Source organism: Dendrobium catenatum, unplaced genomic scaffold, assembly GCF_001605985.2.
Source record: "Dendrobium catenatum unplaced genomic scaffold, ASM160598v2 fragScaff_scaffold_1417, whole genome shotgun sequence".
Lineage (NCBI taxonomy): Eukaryota > Viridiplantae > Streptophyta > Magnoliopsida > Asparagales > Orchidaceae > Dendrobium > Dendrobium catenatum.
This window is the reverse complement of record NW_021319879.1, coordinates 1,239,467-1,266,358: the sequence shown is the minus strand read 5'-3', so window position 1 is coordinate 1,266,358 and position 26,892 is coordinate 1,239,467. Positions and strand designations below refer to the sequence as shown.

Genomic DNA, 26,892 nt, shown 5'->3' with positions numbered 1-26,892 from the left:
AAATCCATTCATGCTGATTGAATTCATCAAATTAAAGTAAATCGAACATGTAAGTCTTGATTTGAGATAACTTTCTTAATGATTATTAAAACAATTTTTTAGTACAAAATTTTTAATTTTTGTGCTAAAAAATAACTTTAAAAAGCAGTAAATTTTATTTGGGACAAATTTTTTATTATTTCTTAAAGCAATTTTTTAATTCTTACTGCTTACAATTTTCTATAACAAAATTTTTAATTTTTGTAATTTTTGTACTAGAAAGCTGTTTTAAGAAGCAATAAAAAAGTCATCTAAAAAAAAACCTAAGTCTTAATTTGGTACAGCTTTCTTATTGCTTCTTAAAGCAATTTTTTAATAGAAAATTGTTTTAAAAAAATTGATGGAGATATTATCAGCAGAATTCAAGTTGGATGGTTGAAGTGGAGGAATGCATCGGGCTTGTTGTGTGATAGAAAAATACCCCTCAAACTTAAGGAAAAATTCTATAAGATGGTAGTGAGGCCTGCAATGCTTTATGGTGCTGAATGTTGGCCACTAAAAGAGAAGCATAATACTAAATTAAGTGTGGCAGAGATGAGGATGCTCAGGTGGATGAGTGGCTTTACCCTTAGAAATAAGATACGAAATGAGCATATACGTGAAAAGGTTGGAGTAGCTCCAGTAGAAGATAAGATTAGAGAGAGTCGCCATAGATGGTTTGGTCATATAAAACGGCGGCCTTCCAATTACCCGATTAGGAGAGTAGAGGTATTAGATTTGACTTATGTTAAGAAGATAGAGGCAGACCTAAAAAGACTTGGTTAGAAAATATTATGAATGACCTTTCTTTATTAGATTTAAACAAGAATTTGACCTTTAATATGACACAATGGAGAAAAAGGATTCATGTAGCCGACCCCACGTAGTGGGATAAAGGCTTGATGTTATTGTTGTTGTAGAGAGTTGCTTTAAAAAACAGTAAAAAAATCGTCTCAAACGAAACCTAAGATCAGACAACTTCACATTACATGAATAAGATAAAGAAATTTTTTCCTTAAAAAGAGCTGTAAAAGAAATAGGGTGTATCATGGGCTGCTTTGATGGTAGATTTTACAAAAAATTCAAATTCCTCAAAAGTAATTATATGAAAGAAATAGCCTTCGCAGTGTGTTGAAGTAAATGCATCTATATTCTATAAAAAAAATCAAAAATTGAATAGGTAGCTTTACCATCATTCAGTTTTACCAGGTATCAATTTTACAGCCAACAAAAAGAGCCACAAAATGAACAATTGAGCACCAATAAGCAAATCAATTTACAAAAGGAGTATTCATATCAACAAGTGCTGGCCAAAGAAAAAAGGCTTTAGATAGATTTCCCTTAATATCATCCACTGTCAGATCTCAAAATCTCATAGTTGTTAGAATACTAATGGCCAAAACAATTGAGCGAGCAAAACTTATATATGAAACCTGGAAGGGTTGCCGATGAGCCTGCACTGTTCTGGAAGCAAAGAACATAAGACCTGCCCATTTACAGGGAGAAGTTCACCATCAATGCCACAAGCAGCATGAGATTTCTTTCCTGGTCTAATCTTCACAGACTTAACCTGAAGTGGAAAAGATTTAGAACTAAGAAACCAGCGGCAAATACAGGGAAAGTGATGTGCAAGCAAAAGAAAATATGAGTTGTAACCATAAATTCTTAGAACAAGAAGCTATTTCAACCAATGAATGAAAGCATACAGAGCACATGTACGTGAATCGGTTGTCCAAAGACTCGACAACAATAGCAACAACAACATCAAGCTTTTATCCCACTAGGTGGAGCCGGCTACATGATTCCTTTTTCTTCATTGTATCATGTTAAGAGTCAAATTCTCATTTAAATCTAATAAATAAATGTCATTTCTAATATTTCCTAACCAAGTCTTTTTAGGTCTACCTCTATCTTTCTTAACATAAATCATATATAATACATCTACTCTCCTAACCAGGTCATCGGAAGACCGCCGTTTTATGTGACCAAACCATCTAAGGCGATTCTCTAATCTTATCTTCCACTGGAGCTACTCCAACCTTTTCACGAATATGCTCATTTCGTATCATATCTCTAAGAGTAAAGCAAGTTATCCACCTGAGCATCCTCATTTACTTAACTTAATATTATGCTTCTCTTTTAATGACCAACATGCTGCACCATAAAGCATTGCAGGTCTCACCGCCATCTTATAGAAATTTCCCTTAAGCTTGAGGGGGGCTTTTCTATCACACAACAAATCCGATGCATTCCTCCACTTCAACCATCCAACTTGAATTTTACTAATAATATTCCCATCTATTTCACCATCACCCTGAACAATAGACCCATGATATCTAAAATGTGTACTCTTATTAATGACTTAATCGCCCAAAGTCATAATCCCCCACTAGATCTATTACTATTAAAATTACACTCCATATATTTGGTCTTAGATCTAATCAAACGAAAACCTTTAGACTTTAAGGTTGATCTCCATAATTCAAGTTTAACTTCAACTTCGTCTCTAGTCTTATCAACAAAAAGCATACACTATGGTACAACCTCTTGTAAATGTCTAGTGAGAACATCCATGACTAATGTAAAAAGATATGGGCTTAAGACTAATCATTGATATAATCCAATTGAAATAGGAAAATATTTGGTCAAACCACCATATTTGGTCAAACCACCTTGTGTTTGAACACAAGTAACAACTCATGCATACATATCCTTAATTACATGTATATAAGCATAATTAACCCCTTTATAAAGCAGCAAATAGAGAATAGTGGTCCCAACTTAATATGCTAGTTGAGAGCTTGGCCTTCCAACTAAGAGGTATTAAACTCAAAGTCTTACATAAAACATGTGTGAGTCACCCACATTATTTTAAACAAACTCAAAAGTAATTCTATTTAATTAGGTATATAAATATATTATATTATATTACATATATTATAAATTGTCTAAATTTTACATAAATAGACATATTTCATGCCACATGTCAATTCGGATTGAAACATATCAAGTGAATCAAGTCAAACATGAAATCCATCTTAAGTTAGGAGCGGAGCACAAAATCTATTTCAAGTTTCATTAATTTTCACAGCCTATAGAATAGGAATTGCACTAAGGCCCCATTCATCAATGTTTTTAATCACTGACTACACATATAAGCCAACATAAGCAATTTTAAAGTGATTCATTTGCTGAAGAAAATGAAGCTGTCGCATGAAAAAGTTATATACGAATGCTAAAATATGAGGAATATAAAAAAAATAATCAAACACGCTTTCATGAAACACACTTTTGTTAATAAACATTTTAAATTTCATGAGAAAAAAAAAATATTCTCGTAACTAACATTCAAAACACCCCAAAGGCCCAAACTATTACTAAAACAAGTATCTCTTGGGAATTTATAAATCAATGTGCTCTTTTAAATGGATGGGCTTTATAAAGCTTATTTTTTAGTTAAAAAATTGCCTATTTTCTATATAAATTATCATATAACTATTTAATCTAATTTTAATTTAATTTATAGCTGCATAATTATTAATTATTAATCTTACATTCATGATCTATTAGTTCATTTATTTTAAAATGAATTTAATTGACATTATTTCTTCTTTTATAATAATATCTATTTTAGTCATTTTGCCAACTCAGCTTACAATCACAACCATTTTTTACCAAACAGATCTATCTATCACAACAATTTTTTATTCAATCATTTGCTTTAATAGACAGCACAACACACAAGACAATGTCCCAAATGCGGCCTAGGTTGAACTGTTGTTGAGAAGATCACACTCTTATGATAAGACAGTAAAGTAGCTTGGTTAGAGGAAATCCAGGGTGGGTGTCACAAAGGAATAAAGGATAATAGGTGACGACCTAAACGTAGGCTTCGTTTGGGACAATTTTCGTACTGCTTTCTAAAACGACTTTCTAGTACAAAAAATTCAAAATCAAGAATTTTTTGTACTAGAAAATTATTTTGAAAAAAAAAAGAGAAAAGCCATCACAAACGAAGCCGTAATCTTAAACTGTTTAATTGTTCACTACATTATACAAAAAAAAATTAAGCATTATATTAAAGATGTTAATTTTCAGCCACAAAATCAGTGAAAACAAGCATCATATCGAGTTTCTACAACACAATACATTTAATATAATAATTTTTGTTGTAGGAAGCTTGACAGTTCTGAAAGTTACGAAGCTCATTCCTAAATAAAAAGTTTGTTAATCAGTTTCTTGTGATAGCATAGTACTTGTTTCTACGAGAAAGAGTAAAAGCAATTTACCTTCACATATTCCACAAATGGTAGAGAAAGATGCCGACCAAATTGTAAGCTCAAAAAGAACCTCATTAACCTTAATCTCCCATTACCATGAATCAAAAGCAAGTCCAAACTGTTATCATCATGCTGAGCTTTGGGTGCTACAACCTGAGAACTTAAACTTTGGACAGTTTTACATGAATGGTTGCATACCAAAATAGAAAGAAACTGCCCTTTCTTAACTTCCCACTTCACTTCTACCTTAGGAACAGGTTCCTCCAATGGCATTTCGACATTCTGAGATTGATCTGGAAGCTGAAAGGGATTATCAGCTTCCCAGTAAGGCTCACCATCCCACTTTGGCTCAGAGTCCCACTTCGGTTCGGAGTCCCAAACCGGTCCGGGGTCTGAAACAGTTGATGAAATGTCTTCTTTATCATACAATGCTGTAGGCGCCCAAGAAAACCTTGAAGTATTTGCAGCTGCTAAACCACTCCAGCCTTTATCAGTCCTTGACTTGGACCTCGTCCTCGGCCAATTAGGAGTAGTCGAAAGATGATGTTGGGGGTGAAGGACTTCATCTGGTTCTTCTGCCAGATTGTTTCTCCCTATTGATAGTCGTTTTATTTTGGGATCTAAACCCCTAACATATTCAGATGGCTCAATGCTTGCATGTATGCTAACTGTTGCCTCTAAGTCCACACCTGATGCTTTACTTGGGGACATGCCAGAATCAATGCTTGATAAACTGGAAGCCCTGGGGATTCCTTCTTTGCTTGATTTCCGCATGATATCTGTATAAAGATCAGACAATTCAACTTTATCTTGATCATCTAAAGCCTTCCCCTGAGCCTCAAGAAGCACCTTGGAGGTAGGAAGATATTCCAGCTCAAAGTTATATTTGGGTAAGCACAGAAATTTCAAAAAGCCAGCCGCAAAATAACGGAGAGGACCGCAATGCTTCTGATATTTCTCAGAGAGCTCCAAAACTACACAAGTGGAGAGGATAAGAAATAACTCCATGGTTCAAGAAAGAAATATGGTAATCACCAGGTAAAACTTTATTGCATGACACAAAATTGACAAGAGAATGCACTCAGCTATCACTGAACTATTTAATAACTTTCCTGAAACAATACAGTACATGGATTTGACACAACACAAAAAATATCCTTGACTTACCAGAGTATATTTTAAGCAGGTTGGGATTAATCAACTACAGTACATATCTATGCATGTTATATGATAGGGAATCTCGAATGATCAAGAAGATGAGATTCACAAACCCATTGATGTATGGATATTACTGTAAGCGAGTGGAATTGTATGCAATTCATATTGGGTTTTGGGACACTTCATTACTCAAGGATACCATAGAGATTTAAATCTACTTAAAAAAGTATAAAATGAATTGTTCGTCACTTCTTCGATAGGACTACAATGTGAAAAAACAGCCTTAGAATTTCGACTGAGTGGATGGACATGCATCACTGCAGGGTTGTACAAGGGGCAAATTTGTAATATTTTTACGAACGTGCAGGTAAGAGCACACTAAAATTAAACTTCTGCTGACTAAATAAATAGAAGCACATTTGCGTAAGTATATCAAATGCACCCTTGTGCATGAATGAGCATATTTTATTAAGCATTACTTTTACTATACAGAGATAAAGATCCTGTCAAAAGAAAAATATCTTCTCCACTGACTATATTTTGATGGCATAGACCCTAAAAATGAAATTAACAGCAAAGATTTAAAGTATTTTAAAACTACCATATAAGAAATAGTAAACATTTATAAGATTTAATGGAAATAAAAATATCAAGCATAATAAAATGCTAAATGTTGTATACTTAGTGATGCAAGAAAAAAGTAGTTTTGCGAGTGATATTTCATAATCAAAGTCACTAACCTCATTTCAAATGTAAAGTATATAATGCATAATGAAAGTTTATTCCATGACATATTATGAAGCGCTATAGCATCATTTATGGACTATACTTAGTTGTCATGTATGGGATTTGGTTGCCCCCTTTCATGGGGTTAATCAGTTGCCTAGTGGTGGGTGTCATTATCAAATTTTATTTTAATTGATTGATAGATGAAAGATTTGATCTATCAATACAAAGCTTGAGTGATTACAAAAGGATTCATGAAGGTCTACATAGTAGGCTCTTTTGACATCTCCCAATTGCAAGATTTAATTTTGTTAGAATTCTCTTATTTGTAACCATCAATCAAGAATAAACTTTACAACAAATGAATGTGAGTGACGACTTCCTTTATGATGAGCTAAATGAGGTAATTTATATGGAGAAACCACTTGAGTATGTTGTTTAGGAGGAAAACTTCCTATGCCTACTCAGGAAAGTAATCTATGAGCGCAAATAAAACATTCAGGCTTGGTTTGAAATATTATGCAAAGTCCTTATCGAGATTAACTATCATAATAATACCACAAATTATTTTATCTTTGTTAGACATACACCTTCAGGATTGTCATACTATCTTTTTGTGTTGATAATATCTTACTTATTGGAAGTGATCATAAAGACATCTCTGAGGTAAAACAATATTTTCAAAATTGTTTTGTCAACAAAGACCTGAGAATGCTAAAATATTTTCTTGAAGCTAAATTTGCTTATAATAATACAAGCACATTCTCTCAAATATGTTACTAAACTTCATAAAGGGGCTACTCTTCTAGGTTACAAATCAACTGAAAGCCCTATCGAGAAACATAGGGCATTTGATAACGAAGAGCTTCTTTGTTATCCATCTCAGAATTGAAGGTTAGTCAATAAATTAATTAAGAATTAGATCTGCGACTTAATTCATCGTTGAAGATAATTAAAACATACAAATTCCAAAATAGAAGCATTGTAAAGTTGTTCTGCAAATTTACAAAAATATAAAAAAGCACTCTATTGAAAAATGTTTACTATATACTAACTAAGATTAAGCAAATGAATTTTGTAACATTCTCAAATGCCAATTATATGGGAGCTTAGTTGAAGAAAACGAATCAATCTTTGTATACTATATTTTTATTAGAGATGACCAAGCCACCTAGAAAAGTAAGAAACAATTCATTGTGACCAAATTTAGCATTAAATTTGAATACAAAAGTATAGCTCATTTTGCATGTGAAATTTTTTTTTTTTAAGGAGAATTCAATTTTTCATGTACTCAACCTATGATATTGTATTGTATCAATCCGGCAACTATCTATATTGCCAACAATCCTATATTTCAAGCGCAAAACAAACATATTAAAATTGATTGCCATTTCATTCAGGATGTTGTACTTTTTAAGAAGATTATAATGTATGCTTTTATTTAATAATAATTGGCTGACATTTTTATCAAAGCTCTAAGCCATTTATCTTTCTCTAATTTATGTAATATGCTAGAGCTAACCGATATAAATGCATTAACTTGAGGTGAGTGGTAGCATATAATTATATTAAATAGGAAATTTTTCTATATTTGAAGAGTGATGTAAATCATATGAATATGCCCTAAAATATCCCCTAGTTGTAAATAAAGGGAATCTCCTATGAACAAAACACATCAATTTTCCCCTAAAGCAAGCTCGATAACTTAGTAGATTTCTTTGAACCTTACAATGTCTGACCCCTAAGGAGCTAAATGTGTCTAAAACAAAATTAATGAGATATGCTCAATCATTATTGGCAAAATATTGCAACTAAATCTATATAAGTTGAAATAAAATATAAACTTGAAGAATAATATTTTTTATCTAGTGAAAATGGGGCCAACATCAATATCAACTTTAAGAATTATAATCGAAGTGACAATGATAACCTTAAATATTATGCAAGGACTAAAGATCTTGTAGCAGTTAGAAAGTACAAAACTAAAAAGAGCATTATAGGAAAATTCTAATTATCAATTAATTGTAGACATGTTTCTATGTTTATTTTTATCTTTGTAATTGAGGTTATTCTTTTATTTACTTACCACCTATTACATTAAACTTTTTGCCTATATATGCAGTCACTCTTCTTAATTAATAACATATAAACAAGTATTTCCTCCTTCAACTTAGTATCAAAATGAGGCTAATCCTAACCCTAGCTACAATTACCCTCCACTCTCCCTCTCATTCACATAACATATGTTGTTGTACGACCCTCCTACTAGTTCGTTTGGCCTACTAGCATATGTGTGACCCTCGCACTTATTTGTTCACATACTATTGGCATGCATGCTCGTTCTCTCGAACACGCACATTATGCCACTCACCTATGATTATTGACATGCCACTTGTGCAAACCAAAGTTTGCTCACTATTGCACTTTCACTACCCACACATACTTACACTACTCACACTAACCCATTCTTGCTTCCCCTTTGCATGTGTTGTTTCCCACACCTCCTTTTACTCTTCCTCAATATAGCTAGCACCCACTATTTCCTTAGCCAGTGTACATGACCTCACTTACAATCTGCCCTCACTACTTCTCATGTGTCTCTCTCTTAATACTTAGGGTTAACTCTTCTCAGCTTCCTTGACCTCCATTATCTAGGTTTTTCTTAGATTATTTGTCTCTTTCTTCAAAGAGTCATGGCCTATCGATCTTCTCTTGAGATGAAACCTCCTATACCATTGGTACCACCATCAAATTTAACGATAATAACTATCTATTATAATTGAGAGCCGCCCATTTCCTTGTTGGTTCTCATGCATACATCATCACTGTGTTGCATCTCTTTTGACTCATGATGACTATCAAATTTCAAAATGACATTTGATTGTGCTATCATCACTTTGTTATTCATTGATTGTCATGTTCCATGACACCAAGAAAAAAGTGACTTTGTCCATTCCACCTATTTATAGGAAAATGATATTTCCTATGTATACACCTTATATTATGAAATATTCTTTTCAAGAACATGATTTTTTCTTCAAGGAATACTATAATACCTATGAGGAAAGTGGGACAATCTTTTTCAATGTTGATCATTTACTACTAATCTAACCATCAAGCAAAAATAAAATTAAGTTCTTGTTACCAAATTTCTCTTTAGGCTTCATCCATCTCTTAAACATGTTCAATCTTTAATGACTAACTCTACCATTCCCAAAATTGTAAATACTCTTTATAGAGTACTTCAAGTCATTAAGTTCTCACCTCCTTGGTTCGACTTCTAACCCATCTACCCTTGCAGCAAGTCAATATTGTGGTCGTGGTGGTTGAACAAATGAGTATCATGGCCATGGAGAAAAAAGCATTTTTCTCCTTGCACCCATTGTGCCACACTAATCAACACTCAAAATAGTGTCAAACCAAGTCTGGTTATTCCTCCACTACACAACAAGCCTCTAACTCTTCACTGATGACCATTGCCCCTTCCACTCCAAGCACTCTTCTGAATGGTTCACTTTATCACTAGAGGATTATAATCAACTTGCTTAGTACTTTTAGACATCTGGGTAAGCTCATTATGTTTTCTTTTATGGTTTTGTCGTGGTTGGTTCTTCTGGAATATCTTGAATTCTATACTCATGTGCGTCTTCACATATAATATCTAATCGTTAGTTATTTTCTTCAATTGGCATATCTTCTCTCCCATCTATTCTCATTGTTGATAGATCTCCCTCCCATGGTTTAAAATTGTGCAATAAGAGGCGCGCCTCAGCGCAATTTTAAACTTTTAAGCCTCAAGGCCTACGCAATGGGAGCTAGCATTGAGGCGTACGCCTCAAGTTCACTGAGGCGCATCTCGCCTCATGTTTTAGAGGCATCCGCCTTAGTACAACAATGCTAGGTACCACTCGGTATCGCTCGGTACCGCTAGCTATATGCTCGGAACTGCTCGGTACATACTAGGTACATGCTGGGTATCGCTTGGTATATTTCCATAAAAATGACTTATGAACTTTAAAAATAAGTAAAACTTCAAAATTACTCTTACAAAAAAAATTTGTTCCAATGCTAGGTCGAACCCCGCCAGGGGGCAGCGCCCCCTTGGACCCCCGGCTGCCCAGCATATTGTTGTATTCATCATCTTTAGTAATGGTTGTACTATATTTCATAGTCTTATTATTGGGATATTTTGATTTCACTTCATATCTTGTGCCTTTTTTATGTTTTATATTTTTTACTCATTAGTATACAAAAAAAATTATCATTTTATGTTTACACAATCTTTTGATTTTGAGGCGTAAGCCTCAAAACACCTTGAGGCTTACGCCTCGCCTCACGAACGAAAAATGCCTCAATACCCGATTACGCAATTTTAAACATTGCTCCCTCTATAGGGCGTGAAAAAGGTTCGCTCATGTATTATATTTTCTCAAATCTCTTGTAAATTTACATTTTTAGTCCACTATATCGTTTGCACTCAAAGATGCTCTGTAACTTTCCATCTCCTCATTAAATGTTTTGAGATCTCAATATGAAAAGATATTGATGATGGTGTTGAAGTTAATACAATCTCACATGCCCTCTTCTTTTTTATCAATACTTCATATCAGTGAAATTGTTGTTTGGGTCATCTTCAACCATAGCATTTTTGTGAGTTTATTAAAACCTTCTACTCCCTTTCTAAATTTGAGTGTAATTCTTGTGACTTAGTAAACATAATCAAGCGTCTTTATGCCTTCCATGTTGAATCCTGATAGTATCATTTTTGAGTATATTCATTTTGATATTTGGGATCCAAGTCCCGTCGTTACCCACCTTACTTTTAAATATTTTGTCACACTTATTAATGATTATTCTTGTGTCAACTACGTAGAGGGATAAATGCTTGATGTTGTTGTTGTTATGTCACCTAGTCTATTTGCTCAAATTTCAATTTAACATTTTGGCTATATTCTACATTTCTTATCAAGGAATTCAATTTTAACTTTTTGCTATGATTAAGACTCTTCTCACATATAATGCCTTAAAAATTTTTTGGTGATATCTCCCTATAAAGAGAGAGCTTTGGATATTGATTGTTGCATGATTTGATACTTCTTTGGATGAAAAGCAAGCTGTTGGTCTGCTAACACATGGCACAATTTCTCTGTGGATGGAAAGCAAGCTGGCGATGAGCAACAATGGGTTTTGGCTTCTCACTGGATGGAAAGCAAGCTGGCAATGAGCAACAACAAGTTTGGGCTTCTCACTGGGTGGAAAGAAGGTTGACGGTCTATTGTTGCTTGTGGACTGAAAGTCTAAAAAGGAAACGAAAGGGAGAATCTATGGGGTTTATCTCTAAGCTTTGTTTCAATTTTTTTTTCAAACAAGGAAAGTTGTGATTATTGTTGAAGCGTTCCATAATTTCCTTCTCCTAGAATATGTGATTTCATACCTTTTTGTTTCTCTAGTTATATGTGATTATAAAAGCCATTTGGCTATATTGTAAGCACATAATGCTTGATTTTTCTTGGCTCATTTTCTCCCTCTATTTCTTCCACTTTGACATAGTATCAAATATTTTTTCCTGCTAAATAAAGATGATCAATGACTGCAAGAGGGCAGCCTTGATTAGGTCAAGCAAAGATGGAAAGAAGATTGATTCTTCCTCTTCCTTACCAAGCCACAACATCAATCAAGTAGTCACCATGAAGCACTCAAACTCTTCAAATTATGTCCTACAAAATAAATAAAAAGAATTTCTCTCAATTTCTGGCTCAATCCATATAGTGGTATAAAGAAGAGAAAGATTGGGATATTTGAATGGTATCATCAAAGAACCTGAAAATTGAAGGTAGTTTCCAAAATTTTTCCTTATAGATTCTCAATACTACACAAAACATTAAGGATATTAATCTTCTCAAACTCAATGTTGAGATTCCCAACTCTGCAATCTTTTTGGAATATTGTCGTACATGCGCTCAAAGTAGGTCGCCTTTTGTTGGAACAATTATTACGTCCTCTGACCGGACGTATTGCTGCGTTCGGCCGCCAATAACATGTCGCCACGTGCTCTTACTCTTTACCGCGCGGCCTGACGACTTGACCCGGACCGGAACCCGGGAATGCTATGTTCGCGTATTGCGAGGTATTACTCGGTATTTACTCGGTATTTGCTCGGTATTGCTTGGTATTGCTAGGTATTGCTTGGCAATAACGAGAAATACCGCTCTGTGAAGACCAATATCAAGCAAATACCGAGCAATACCTAGCAAAATCGAGAAATACAAAGCCATCTTGGGTCCGTTCCGAGTTGGGTTGTCGGGGCGCGCGGTAAATAGTGAGAGCGCGTGGCGCGATTCTACTGGCGGCCAAACGTAGAGCTACGTCCTGTGACAGGACTAAATAAAAAGTCCTTAGATTGGTTGATATTAAGAAAAAGCCTCCGATGAGTTACATATATGAAGTGTTGGATAGCACCAAAGATGTAAGTTATAGCAAAGTTGATAGGTATGAGCATATTTTTGAAATCTTGATAGAAGATGAAAACAACTCCATCGTCCTTTGCATGTGTTCTGTATATTTCTTAAATTATAAATACTTTTTAAGTAACCCTAATGTAATAAAAGAAGAGAAAATAGTTGATAAGAAAAAAAGGAAAAAAAAAATAGTTGATGGCTTATATGCATGTATGGGAAGATTGTTAAGAAAGAAGATAAGTTAACAATAAGTTGAGACTTGAGAATATGCATCAAGATAAAGAAAGTTTTGATATTCCTCTTGTTTTAAGACACTAATTAGGCACTAGATAATATGAATTTAGTGAACTTATATAATTAATATTAAATATTCTGATATTTAAATAATAATAAAAGTTAAAATACTTCTAGCTCAATGGTGGCTACTATATGGCCAAAAAGCTCCACATTTACAAACTTTGGTTAAGTTGCTTAGCCTTACTAATAGCGATCTAGAGTGAATGTAATTAAAATATATTTGAAGTTTTGAACATATATGTACAAAATAAAATTGCATATAGATTATTACCATGAAATTTTATAATTAAGTAATTTAATATTTTTTTTATTTCAATTTATAGCAAAAGAAGAAGCAAGATGGGTCAAGATCAAGATCACCTCAAAAAATTGGTTTATGTGAAATATAATAAAGCCTTCATTCGAAGATACAACAATCATAACATTATTGACTCTATCTATGTAAATAATATAAATGATGCTAGCAAGTGGTTAACAAGAAAAATTGATGATGCAAATGAAGATAATCAATCAGTTACTAATGAAGAAGATTTGGCATGGAGTACTGTTGTAAAATCTACAGTTGTTTATGAAAAAAACTACAATATTTGAGAGTTCTATAAAGAAAAAGAAAAGTAAACTTCAGCTGGGCTTAACACTATTGCAATTCAATATGAAAATAATAAAGGTGACAAAGAAGATTATGATTTGAGAGAGAATGATGATACTCGTGAAGCAAATAAGGCTATTTTGATTTGTGATGATAATGATAATTCTCAAGATGACTAATTTAATTTTTTTTTTTAAATATCAAATTTGAAAAAATATATATAATATTTTGACTTTTGAGTGGTTGAGGCATTCAGCAATTTAATTTAAGCATCGATTTAAATACTTTCATTATTATGATGGTTTATCTTTTAATCTAGTAATTTTTAATAATTAGCTACATTTTTATTCATAATATTTTTAATATTTTATACTAATTTTAAAATAGCACATGCCAAGCCATGAGTTATATGCTATGGCTCCATGAAAAATTTTGCACTATGGTGCACTATTCGCCATTGACAAATATGTTCTGGACAAAAGAATCTACAAGAGTAGCTTAATCTCAAGAAATAAGTCATGAATATTTTTTTATTTTGGTAATTCCAGAAAAAAATTTCAATTGAATAGCATAAATGAATTATCAACTGCTTTAAGGGACTCGTTCTTGTACTCAGCATCCTATAGAAAGATTATGAGAGAAGACCACCTATCTTTACTGAAAACTCTACTTTTTCAATTTTGAGAAAATTAATCCCAAATACTATAAAAGAGACTCTAAATAAAATAGAATGGATGAAGGTTGTGGAAGATAATATGAAAGCTCTTGAAAAAGATGAAATGTGGAGAGTTGCTTAGAAAGCCAATGGTGCAATTCTTACTAGGTATAAATGAATATTCACTATCAAGTATTTGTCTGTTGAAAGATACAAGACATGAATGATAGCAAAATGATTCACCTTCAGTTATTGGATTGACTACTCAGAGACCTTTGCTCCAGTTGCAAAACATGGTACAACTCAAGCTATCCTCTTAATGACAAAATCATAGTTGGATGTCAAGAAAACTTATTTTGAAAGGAGACTTAAATGAAGAAGTCTGCATGGATCTATCCACTGTAGTAACTAGTAAGAAGCTATGAGAATTCGGGTTAAGTGTGCAGATTAAAGAAATCTATTTATAACATCAAATAGTCACTAAGATCATGGTTTGAAAGGTTAATCAAAATTGTGTCAATAAGGATTCAAATAGGCTCATTCAAATCATACATTACTCTAAAAATACAAGAATGAAAAGTCAACCTTATATATATATATATATATATATATATATATTGATAATATCATCTTAAAAGAGGGATCATGATTGAAAAATAAGTGTTTTGAATCAGCTGAGGAGCTTGAAATTAAAGATCATAGGCCACTCAGGTATTTTCTTGGCATAGAGGTTGCTAGAAACAAATATGGCATACGCATGTCAAGGGTAATCTAGTGGCAAGGAGAAGCAAGAAGCAACATGTTATGATGAGTAGTGCGGAAGCTGAACTCAAATCCTTGGCTAATGAGATATATGAATTAATATGGCTTAAATTTCTCTTAGAAGAACTTCAAGTTACTATCAAGAACCTATCATCTTATATTATGATAATAAAATTGTTATCAGATATCCTATAACACTATCTATCATGTTTGCACAAACAAAGAAAACTGAAAATGAGAATCTGCGTATTTCTTATGTTGCTTCCTCTGAATAAACTGCAGCCAACGTGATCAAACAAGACCTATACAACAATAATAACAAATTAACAACAACAATCCTTTATCCCACTATATAGGGTCGGCTACATGAATATTTTTTTTCCATTATGTCCTGTTAAAAATCAAATTCTCACCTAAATCTAATAAAGAAATGTCATTTTTAATATTTTCTAACCAAGTCTTTTTAGGTCTACCTCTACCTTTCTTAACATAAGCCATATTTAATACATCTACTTTCCTAACCAGGTCATCAGAAGGCCGCCGTTTTATGTGACCAAACCATCTATGGCGACTCACTCTAATCTTATCTTCCACTGGAGCTACTCCAACCTTTTCACATATATGCTCATTTCATATCCTATCTCTAAGAGTAAAACCGCTCATCCACCTGAGCACCCTCATCTTTGCAACACTTAACTTAATATTATGCTTCGCTTTTAATGGCCAACATTCCACACCATAGAGCATTGCAGGTCTCGCTACCATCTTATAGAATTTTCCCTTAATTTTGAGAGGGAATTTTCTATCACACAACAAGCCCAATGCATTCCTCCACTTCAACCATCCAACTTGAACTTTACTAATAATATCTCCACCTATTTCACCATCACTCTGAACAATAGACCCCAAATATCTAAAATGTGTACTCTTATTAATGATTTGATCACCCAAAGTCACAATCCCCCCACTAGATCCATTATTACTAAAATTACACTCCATATATTAAGTTCTAGATCTACTCAAACAAAAGCCTTTAGACTCTAAGGTTGACCTCCATAATTCAAGTTTACATTCAACTCCCTCACTAGTCTTATCAACAAGAAGTATATCATCAGCAAAAAGCATACACCATGGTACAACTTCTTGCAAATGTCTAGTGAGAACATCCATGACTAAAACAAAAAGATACTGGCTTAAGGCTAATGCTTGATGTAATCCAACTGAAATAGGAAAATACTTGGTCAAACCAACTTGTTTGAACACACGTAATAGGTCCTGCATATATATCCTTAATGACTTGATTATAAGCATTATTTAACCCCTTTCTTATGTAGAACTCTACATAGCACTTCTCATGGAACTTTATCATATGTTTTCTCTAAATCAATAAAAATGATATGTAGATCCTCCTTATTCTCTCTATATTTCTCCATCAAAACTCTCAATAGATGTATAGCTTCCATAATAGACCTGCCTGGCATGAATCCAAATTGATTTTGAGAAACATTAATGTCACGCTGCAACCTATTCTTAAAAATAGGAATCAATACACTCATTCTCCACTCATCTGACATCTATTTAGTCTTCAAAATAATATTAAAAGTTTAGTAAGCCAAGAAATTCATTCATCTCCTAAGCATTTCCACTCCTCTATTGGAATATCATCAGGTCCAACATATTTTCCACACTTCATTTTCTTTAAAGCCTCTTTAACTTCAGTTTTACTAATACGCCGATAAAAACAAACATATTTATTTTCATTTAGGATGCTAAGGTGACTAAAGTCAATCGCATTCTCACACTCTTCATTGAAAAATTTAGCAAAATATCTCATCCACCTCTGTTGAATATCCTCTTTGATAAAAATGATAGACAAGCTTGAGTGGAAGTGTTGAAAGCCTACTATAGTTTCTCACTAGAAGAAAAAAGGAGTTGGCTATTGACTATTGCAAGATTCAAAGCTTCCCTTGATGGAAAGCAAGTTGGCGGCGTGCTACTATAGGATACAATCTTTCCTTATAAGGAAAGCAACTGGTAATGAGTAGCTGCAGGTTTCGGCTTGTCCCTGGATGGGAATAAGGCTGGGAGTGTGCTGCTGCTTGGGGACCACAGGCTCAAAGAAGGAAAGGAAATTAAAGGGACAAACTATGGGCTTCTTCTCTAGGCTCTTTTTTTTTTACCAAGGATAGGTGTAATTACTATGGTAGCATTCCAGAATTTATTTCTCCTATAATATGTGATTTCCTAACTTTTTTGTCCTCTAGAAATACATGGTTATAAGAGATTTTTGGCTAGGTTGTAAAGACAAAATGCTGAATTATTCCATCCTCACTTCTCTCCCACTATTACATCCAATTTAATAAAATTATTATGAGTTGATAATGGAATCATTCATCAGACCCTATGTCCTTATAAGCTTCCCATAATTGAATTGTTGAATGCAAGCATTTCATTTACATGATGCTCATTTACTTGATGTAGTCCGAACATTAATGTTCATTATGAATGTTCGAGATGATTTTTGAGGTGATGTTATGTTGACTAACTATTATCTTATTAATTGACTCCCATTTTTCTTGGTAACGTCACTCCCCTCTCAATCATGTATTTTAGACAATCCTCCTTTCCTCTTACCCCTAAAGTTTTGGCTCTCTGCTTAGTCTATTTATTTTGTACTAATGATAAAATACCTACTTAGGTAGAATTATTAAAATTAGGCGTATAAGGGTGGTAGAAAGAGAGGGAAAAGTATATAAATTAGCTAAAATCAATGTTAGCTTACCCATTTTGAGACGTGAGGCAGTCCTAGTGTTTCTTTACCTTTTAAACACATATTTTCCAGACTATTTATGTACTCTGATGCCCTTAAGTTACAGAATTCAAAATCAAGGCCAAAGATTGATGTCAAGACAAAGATAGATGAGTTTCCAAGCATTCATTAAGAAACCAAGCTCAGATTCCCTTCATTTATACATTTAAGTACGTTAAATCAGATCATGTATATAGCATTTTAATATCCCATATCATCCAGTAAGAGGTTCTCATGGTTTAACTAGGACAACAGCCATCACATTAGAATCTGAATTAGGTGAATTATGAGATAAAATTCTTTCGAACAAATAAAAGCATTTAAGGTTCAAAAGAAAGCTAATAATTGTTATATCAAAGCCAACAGTTATTCTGAACTAATCATTTCATATTTTACCATCACTAAGAAAGCCAAAATATGAGACAGTTGTGCCAAAGTGAATAAGTCCGGTCTGGATCCATTCAACGGCAAGAACGTCCATAGCTGTAAGCCCCCCCTGTAAAGAAATCAAAAAAGGAGATGGATTTAGCAGACAACCTCCCTACTTGTGTGATAATAGAAACAGAAGCCCGTCTGATTGACAGCACTATTAAAGTTGAAGTCAAAACTTGATAATAGCCATTAATCGTCATCTTTTTCTCAAACCAACTAAGTAAGATATATTTTATGAACTCATTTTTCATTCATTCCAATTGAATGTTATATCTGATCTTAAGTTCTTAACTCTATTTTGCAGAGAATCTTTTTACAACTTTAGCCGTATTATCTTTACTCTAACCTTTTTTTTTCTTCCTAATGCGTTCACTTTGATTTTACCCACCCATCTTATTGGTATGTTTTCTACCATCTGTTGTATGCCCAAATCATGCAAGTCTATTTCAATTATCTTAAATGAATTGGTGCCAAATCCGCCTTCTCTTTAATATTTTTCAATTTATTATTCCTAGTTTTACCACAATTCCCTAAAATATCATTGACTTCTTTATTTCCAAGTATTCATATTCACAAAAGCAATGATGGCCTAAGTGTAGTGCTATTAAATTTATCCACAAGGCAATATGCTAATTTTTCACTACATAAGACACCAAAAATTGTTCTCTTTTTCAACCAACTTTATATCTAGAAAGTATATCATAATCCATATATTATTCCATTCTTCAATATAATATATCTAAGATTATTAAAAGTATCACATTTAGATATTGCTAGATGCTTCATCAATATTGACTAATAATTGTCTATTTTGCACTCCTTAAATTTGTGTACAATTATTTTTCAATTATGCATCCAGTTGCAAACTTGTATCAGAAAGAAAGAAATTAATTTTAGGTTGATATACATAAATCCTATGATATAGTACATTAATTGAACATAAACCTAACATTGTTTAGCAAAAACTGACATAATTCAAAAAATTAAAAAATATACAACCGTTAAACTTTAACAAAAGAATGTCCATCCAGAAAACGGTCAAATTCAATGGGCCATATTTTGATTTGAGGTAAAACTCTTTAAACCTATAAATGGAGAGATTATTACGTGCGGATTTCGGGCCTAAACTGCGTCCAATTTTTGTGAGTGTGTGCAATAAAAGTGCAGTGGTGAACAGTAACTGCGCTTTTACTGCGCACACTCACAAAAATCGGACGGTTCTTCGGCCCGAACTCCGCACGTAATAATCTTTCCTATAAATGAGCCCTATTTGACCTTGAAAGCTCCTTGGAAGGTTGGAAGGTTTCTTGGGGAACTGTAGCATTTCTTAGAAGGTTTCATGCGGAACTGTAGCATTTCTTGGTATTAAATGGTATAAACTTTGCCTAAATAAAATAGTGATGAAGAGGAAACAACAACAACATCAAGCCTTTATCCCACTACGTGATGCAAGCAGGGATCTCGAAGTGTCCTTTTACACCACATTGGAAACAATATCTTGGAGGTGACCTAGAACTCTAAAGGGGAGGAAGAACATCATGATCTTTATAGATCCCAAGAAAACTTGTAAAAAGATCTGATGAGTGAAAGGGCCCACTTCTTAAAATTGCAAGTGAGGATCTCGGAGTGTCCTTTTGCACCAGTGTAAACCCCAAGAAAATTTGTAAAGAGCTACATAAAACTCAGATAGAGTAGACTGAAACAAATAATGAAGTATAGTTAGTGATTTAATTATCCATTGACATTTACAACATTGTAATTAATGGCAATGAACCAAAGGACCAAAAGGATTGGGATCAAATTTGCTGATAAAAAATAAATATCCAAGGGTCTAAATGTATGAGATCATAACCTTAAGTACTCAAATGCACCTTAGTGTTAATCATGCAAATACTTGACATGTTTGTGAAATATATTCACCCATTGCAACATAAGTTAAATGCCTCGATCACTAGCTATTGTGTAAGGTCTGAAAGAGGATCCTAATTTTTATGATTTAGAATAGAGCCTTTCTAAGAGGAAGATTGATATAAAAAAGATTTCGCAACTTGATATTGATTTTTTATTTAAATTTAGGTTTGAGACTATTATAAATGAATCATTTCGAAAGTGCACTCTCAATTAAAGATGTCACTCGACACAACTTTATACATGCTCTTTTGCAAATGTATAATATTATCACACCAAATTATGTGCGTATAGGGGAAATAGTTATAGGGATGAAGGCAAATCCTATTTCATTCAAGAGATTACCAAATCAACCCCACTCCAAAGAGTTAGGAAACCTTGGCAGCCATAACCTCAAATTCGGAGTTGTGTTATAGTTGTAGATAAAGCTCAGAGTTTTTTGTCACTATTTTTTTCTAAGTTAACAAACAAACTATAACGTGGGCTATGTATTGCAAACTTTAGTAATAATTGTAAGCCTTATTACAAAACCTTGAGTTACCTAAATCAAAGAGTCCTCTAAAGCTTAGGGATGACAATATACCAAATGAACAACCTCTCTTGGTGAAACCTTAGTTCTCTTTGCTAGTTGAGTATTTGTCGTACCGAGCAAACTAAATAGCTCAAAGGCCTATAGCATGACATCATGATTCAATAGTTCTTCGTAAAAATATTTATTACATATTAATTGATACTTAAACAAAATAAAGGCATGCAATAAGCCAATCAATATGAATTTGGTTCACATTTTCAAGTTATTGAAGATTATTTTACTTAATTAATCATCATTAAGCCAAAAGCCATAAGATTTTCAGTGCCAACAGATAAAGAGACCATGGTCTATAAAAGGACAATCACTATAATCAAAATCAGACTTTAATCAAGCATCACTACCAATATAATAAGCTAATTCTCAACATGACAATTCTATCAAGAATTTTCTCTACCCATGCATCACAAATAGCATTCCCCGTAACTTTGAAGTATGGTAATACAAAGTTTGGAACCATGTTAAGTAGTTGGCAATAGATTTATAAGAGTGGTAATGCAAATATGCAAAACAAAAGGTTACTTGAAAAACCAAGATTGGATACCTTGACAATAGCTAGTGCTGCTGAAATCGGATCTCTGATTCCAAGAACAGTCCAAATGAGTGAGTTGTCAGATCCAGCAGGGATGATGCCAATTGGGATTGAAATGGCTTCTTTCTGATCAGCTCTACTTAACAAACCATTAAGAACCTGCATCATGAAACAAAAAAAAATTATGGTCACCACATCTTTTAAGCTTGATTAAATTCACTCTTTGGTACAAAAATAATAATAAATTAATCTATACATGATATTGTAGTGTAAAAACTCATGATATCAACTAAAAATTCAAGATTAGGCTAATGACTGATATAAATGCTTCACGTCTTCAAAGGATTAGCTGTTCAAATGAAGGAAATTACAGAAACTTACCTCATTCACAATCCCATCACCGCCAACACATATAATTCCTACAACACAGAAAAAATATTATGATAACACACTTAATAGATTAATGTTGCATGAATAGCAGTGCATGAAATGGCATTTGATACCATCAGGGCAAGAACTGAAATCAACATTGGTGGCAAGTTTTCTTGCATGACCAGCTGATGTTGTTTTAACCACGTCCATTTCAAAACCTGCAAGCTGGCAACAAGTACTAAATAAAAAATGAGAAGAAAAAACACAATGAATGAGACAAGCATATTTATGAGTTCTCTTTTAAATATTACCATGTGCCATGCTTTAAATATATTTCATCTAGCAAAAAATTGTGATCAATGTAATATAAAATGGCTGATATTCGATATGACTTCATGAGAGCATACCCATTAAAAATTCTTTGTCGTTCTATGAGCATTCAATCCATATTCACCTGACATCATGGATATGCAAAGCTAGCACAGAATAGGTAGATCAGGCAAAGTTTCCATGGACCTGTCTATAGAGAAGCACTTTCGAATGTTTATAGAGAACTGCACGAAAGTCCTTATTTTAGCATAAATGCAACCAAAAAGCATAGTCAACAATGTACAATATGACACTTCTCTTAAAGGTCCTTCATAAGTGCCACCTTGAATATCTCTATCGGTAATAACGAGATTTGGTTCTAATTATTTGCTGACAACCTCTCAATTTTTTATCAGTCTTGTTAATTTGACAACTAAATCACTAAAGAGAATTGACGGAAAGTATTTTAGTCTCGTCAATAGACAGCAAGAATTGTCAACCACAACTTGAAGTGCCTGGTCTATTGTGATCAAAAAGGCTATATATGCAAGGAATTGATAAAAAGTTCTTTTTTTTTTTCTTTGGCATTTTTATTTATAAAAAAATAAATAAACAGATAAGTGTAGCAAGGGTACATTGCCTTTAATGCAAGCCACTACTACGCTCGAGATAGGGTACCAACTAATAGGGAATAGCACCTGATAAGGGGCATAATTGAAAATTAGATACTTCTTCCAAGAAAAACACCTTCACCATCCATAACATTATCCAACAACGAAGAAAAATATCCCTTTTACCCAATCCTAACAAATCCCAACTCTAATAAATTAGCAGCAACAATGATCTCCTCTTATTATTTCAGATAATGGAAATGGAAATGGAATTACAGAAAACAACCAAATCTTCACTTTGTATCTTAATATAACAAATGCACACCTCTCCCAAATACCTGACTTCTTCCTCACCCTACCAATTCTTCCATTCCTCTCTTTAGACAAGGGAATTCACGAAATTATGTCATGAAGAGCTGCAGTAGCACTCAAATCCATGTTTAGAGAAGAGCAACTCAATCAGAAAAATTAGTAAAAAGCTCCTCTCTTCCGCTTCTGCATATGTACAGCCAGCAAAGTTCAAGAGGCCCAAACGTTCCATCTCCAACAGGGCATTGCAAAATAATGTGGTAATAAAGCAAAAGTTCACCACACACTTGAATGATCATCCTCATCAAAATTTTCATTTTGCGTCGTGTCATATTTTCTTTGGATTATTCCCACCCCTGAACAGCAGCATGTGGTTACAACTTACAAATACAAAAACATCATCTTAAAATTCCACAAGTATTCTTAATTTTTCCGGGAAAGTACTTATCAATTATGACAGCACAAAATATGTTACAATGTGCCCATAAAAATGCTAGAAAGCATTAAGGATTCATGTCATGATTATTTGACAAGTTTTACGCTGACTGTTAATTACCTAACGCAACCCTTCATTTTTCGCATCCAGGACTTGGGACCTGTCAACAGCAGTGTTGCTGGAAAGCATCAAGAAATATTTAAAATAAAAGATCTAGTTCATATCAAAACTCTAATCAAACTGAGTTGAATTTCATTTATGTGCCTAACAAGAATCAAGTGCATTACTTAAATTAATGAAAAGTTTAGTTCTAAAAAGTGGTACAAAATATGGATTTATTCCAGGCCTGATCCTGGTCATCCAGACAAGAATAACAGTTGCTTGACTGCCATGCAAACCTCCAGACCTACAGAATGTCATTACATTTTAATATTAAAATATAAACTAGATGTAAATCAAACAAGTCGTTCAAAATGATCTGCATAACCCCCCCCCCCCCCCCCCCTTTGGATGCTGCAGAACTTTAGATGTGATAGTTACTCAACAGAATGGAAAACCAAACACTAAAGCCCTATACTGCATGCACCATCAAGACTTCAAATTTTTACCACTTAACAGGGCACAAAATAAACCCTCTAAGAAGCATCACCTAATGAACTATAGCAGCATAACAAGCACCATTTGATCTTATTTTAGCATTCCATCAATCAAATAAAAGTAAACATGTACAGCATCAAAAAATTCAATCAGTTTCTAAGTTGATTATAGAAATACAACCACAATTGTAAAATCAAAACACACCTGAAAAATTGGTTCCGCTTTGCCATGGAAGACTTTACTCGATCTACCACGTCCAGAGCGAGGATTTAATATAATGAGCACTTTTGGTGGAATTCTGCATTTGATGCTAGGCTCAGCATACAGAGGTTCACAGTCATCAATCTCAGCGGTAGATTCCTTCTTAGAAACCATAGGATGAGGCAAGCAATTTACGAAACAATGTTGATCTGCAAAGGCTTTAACCCACAGGACGGCTTCTTCCGAAGTAGAAGAACAGAAACGGAAGTCCCTCCTACTTCTTTTTGGCTTCAACAAACAAGAAAGCCCATTTCTCCGCTTTATGAACGGGTATGAATGCACTGTAAAATAACGCACACCAGCAGTATATGATACCTAGCACAACATAATCATATTTTAGGAAGAACAGCTTACAAGAATAATAGATGTTATCAAATAATATTTTTTTCTTACAACTTACAGATATAACATCCTCAAGACCAAGCATATGAGAGCCCCAAGTCAAGGCCTTTCTTGTAAGTTTTGCTTCGACACTAGCTGCAGCTGCAGCTTCCAACACTATTTTCTCATTATGAACAGTTCTGTATTTTTTATCATGAGCTAGCTTTCCAGAGAAAACTTCAAATTCTAACAAGTCAGATTGTTCATCTCCAATATCAATTCTATGCTCGTGGGACTTGGCCTTTTCTGGATCATCTTTGACAATATCAGACCCGCTAGACCTCAAACCTTTAACTTTCTCTCTACTTTCTGGAAAAATAGTTGGAGAAGACTGTTGTGTCGTGGGAACTTGGGAACGCCGGCTTCCCATGTGATGGCTCGAGCGTTGTGGCAAACTCCTTGCAGAACTTGGCTGTTATTGGACAGACTATCGCATGCCACTTCCTTGAGCTAAATTTCAGGTACATGAGCCTGAATTACACAGAAAGTATCAAGCTAGAAGGTAAAACAGACTATCTTCTTTCTTTTCTTCTCCCCTTCTTATTCTACGTTTACATTATTGGCTTGAAAGTGTTATTGTGTTCTGTTAGAAGTATGGTTCATGAATTTCAATAATGTGTAGGATAAGGCTAATGAACAACATTTGTACCTTTAAGGGCAGTTTGGATGCAGGATTTCAAAGGATTTATGCTGATTTTGAGCAGGATTTATGCCAAATCCTGCCAATCGGATTTTGAGCGCCCGCTAAATCTCACGGAGGAACAAATCCTCCGTCTCCCCTTTTGCACCGTAAATTCCGGATTTAGTAAATCCTGAAATTTCGCAGATTTACGGGATTTGGCCGAAGAAGCACGCGAAATGGAGAAAGATAGTTACCTTCACAGCAAGCGAGCTCCCGTTGTTGTTCCCTATTAAAATGTCGAGCCCTCCGATCCAGACAGGAAGGGAACGTCGTCGAAGAAGCCGAAGAAGAGACTCGTCCAGAGCTCTACCTCAGAAGCAACGAAGACGAACAGCACGAAATAGAAGAAAAGCAAACCTAGACGCCTCTAACCTATTTGAAGAAATTAATCTAATTTAACTTAATTAATATAATTTAAAATATTAATAATTAAGAAAATTAATTAAATTATTAGTAGTTTAATTAATACATAAATAAATTATCTAAGTTAGCTTAATGGAACAATTAATAGTATAATTTGTAATTAAAAATAATATAATTAGCTTAATTAATATAATTTAAAATAGACATTATTAATTATATAATAAGTAGTGTAAATGATAATTAACTAATTAATGAGTAGTAAAATACTTAAATGATTAATGAGATAATTAATACTAAAATTTATAATTAAAATTAACTAAATAATACTTAAATAATTAATTAAATTATTAATAGGTTTATTAGTCAAATAATTAATTATTTTTAAAAATAATAAACTAATTAATTAGAGAATTATCAATATAATTAAATATCAAATATATTATTATATCATTAATGGTAATTAAATTAAAAATTAATAAGTAATTCATACTTAATAGGTAAATCAAATTTAAAATATATTAAATTTAATTTTTAAATGAACTAACTGCTTTAAATCCTGAATTACGTTGTCAAACAGTATCACACAATTTAACAAGATTTAACAACTATGTTGCCAAACAATTTTCAGGATTTAGCATGTGAGGAATTACTAAATCAGGATTTCCATGATTTAGTAAATCCTAATTGTTGCCAAACATGCCCTTAAAGTCAAAAAAACAACTTTGCTTACATAACAAGTATAGCACAACATCTAGTACAAGAGCTCAAACCTAAGAAAAGATATGAAAAAATGATAAAAGAGCATACTTTTAAAAAAAAAAATCACAAAGAACATATCTTTTAATCAAATTATATGTATTAGACTTTTCTTTTATTAGTTGAATTAATAGTTCGTAGAAAAGTCGAAAAACAAAATAAATTTTAAGTGTATTCAAAAATATGGAGCAACAAGGGCATCAAAGTATTCTAGATGCCATGAATTTGAAATTACTGCCAAGAAGCATTGAAGAATCAACAAAAGTAATGCATGACAAAAGCTCAAGCCATGCCCAACCATGGACAAGCTTGTATAAACATTCGTTAGAAATACAACCCTAATTTGTGCATCCTCTCCCAATATTGTTCAAAATCTTCCAAAAGAAACTTATCATATGAAAACCCCTTAGTTCTTTTCTAGCTAAAGGTAAATCTTGCCAATTCCCTTCTTTATCAAAATAGATGATGACGAGGAATCATAATTCAATTTGAACTCCAACTTCCACAAAATTAAAAGCAGAATAAGTAAATTACAAGAAAAAAAAAAAAAGCAAGGCAACATGAAAAACAAAGAAACTCAGAGTATCCATAAACAACTAGCA

General features: G+C 33.3%; 1 protein-coding gene across 2 annotated transcripts; it reads right to left on the bottom strand.

Moving 5' to 3' along the window:
* Nucleotides 1-1,149: 1,149 nt before the first annotated feature.
* On the bottom strand, nucleotides 1,150-25,526 carry LOC110111595 (sphingoid long-chain bases kinase 1). 2 transcript variants are annotated; one of them, XM_020843532.2, is made up of 10 exons: nucleotides 25,366-25,526; nucleotides 25,139-25,301; nucleotides 24,509-24,960; nucleotides 24,052-24,423; nucleotides 21,717-21,810; nucleotides 21,595-21,632; nucleotides 21,226-21,372; nucleotides 18,149-18,248; nucleotides 4,308-5,272; nucleotides 1,150-1,588 (listed from the first exon to the last, which is right to left on the bottom strand). In XM_020843532.2, the coding sequence occupies exons 3-10, from the start codon at nucleotides 24,857-24,859 to the stop codon at nucleotides 1,439-1,441; spliced, it is 2,217 nt and encodes a 738-aa protein (XP_020699191.1). In that variant the 5' UTR covers nucleotides 24,860-24,960; nucleotides 25,139-25,301; nucleotides 25,366-25,526; the 3' UTR covers nucleotides 1,150-1,438. The 2 variants fall into 2 exon arrangements, with proteins under 2 accessions (XP_020699191.1, XP_020699193.1); XM_020843534.2 differs by having other exon boundaries at nucleotides 25,139-25,268; nucleotides 25,366-25,525.
* Between the last annotated feature and the right edge of the window lie 1,366 nt (nucleotides 25,527-26,892).

Bases quoted from the DNA above. Each gene is read 5' to 3' on its own strand.
- LOC110111595 (XM_020843532.2), bottom strand. From the start codon at position 24,859: ATGGGAAGCCGGCGTTCCCAAGTTCCCACGACACAACAGTCTTCTCCA. The intron at 24,424-24,508 runs GTAAGTTGTAAG...ATGTTGTGCTAG, and splicing joins GTCTTGAGGATGTTATATCT to GTATCATATACTGCTGGTGT. The intron at 1,589-4,307 runs GTAAATTGCTTT...TTTCCACTTCAG, and splicing joins CATTTGTGGAATATGTGAAG to GTTAAGTCTGTGAAGATTAG.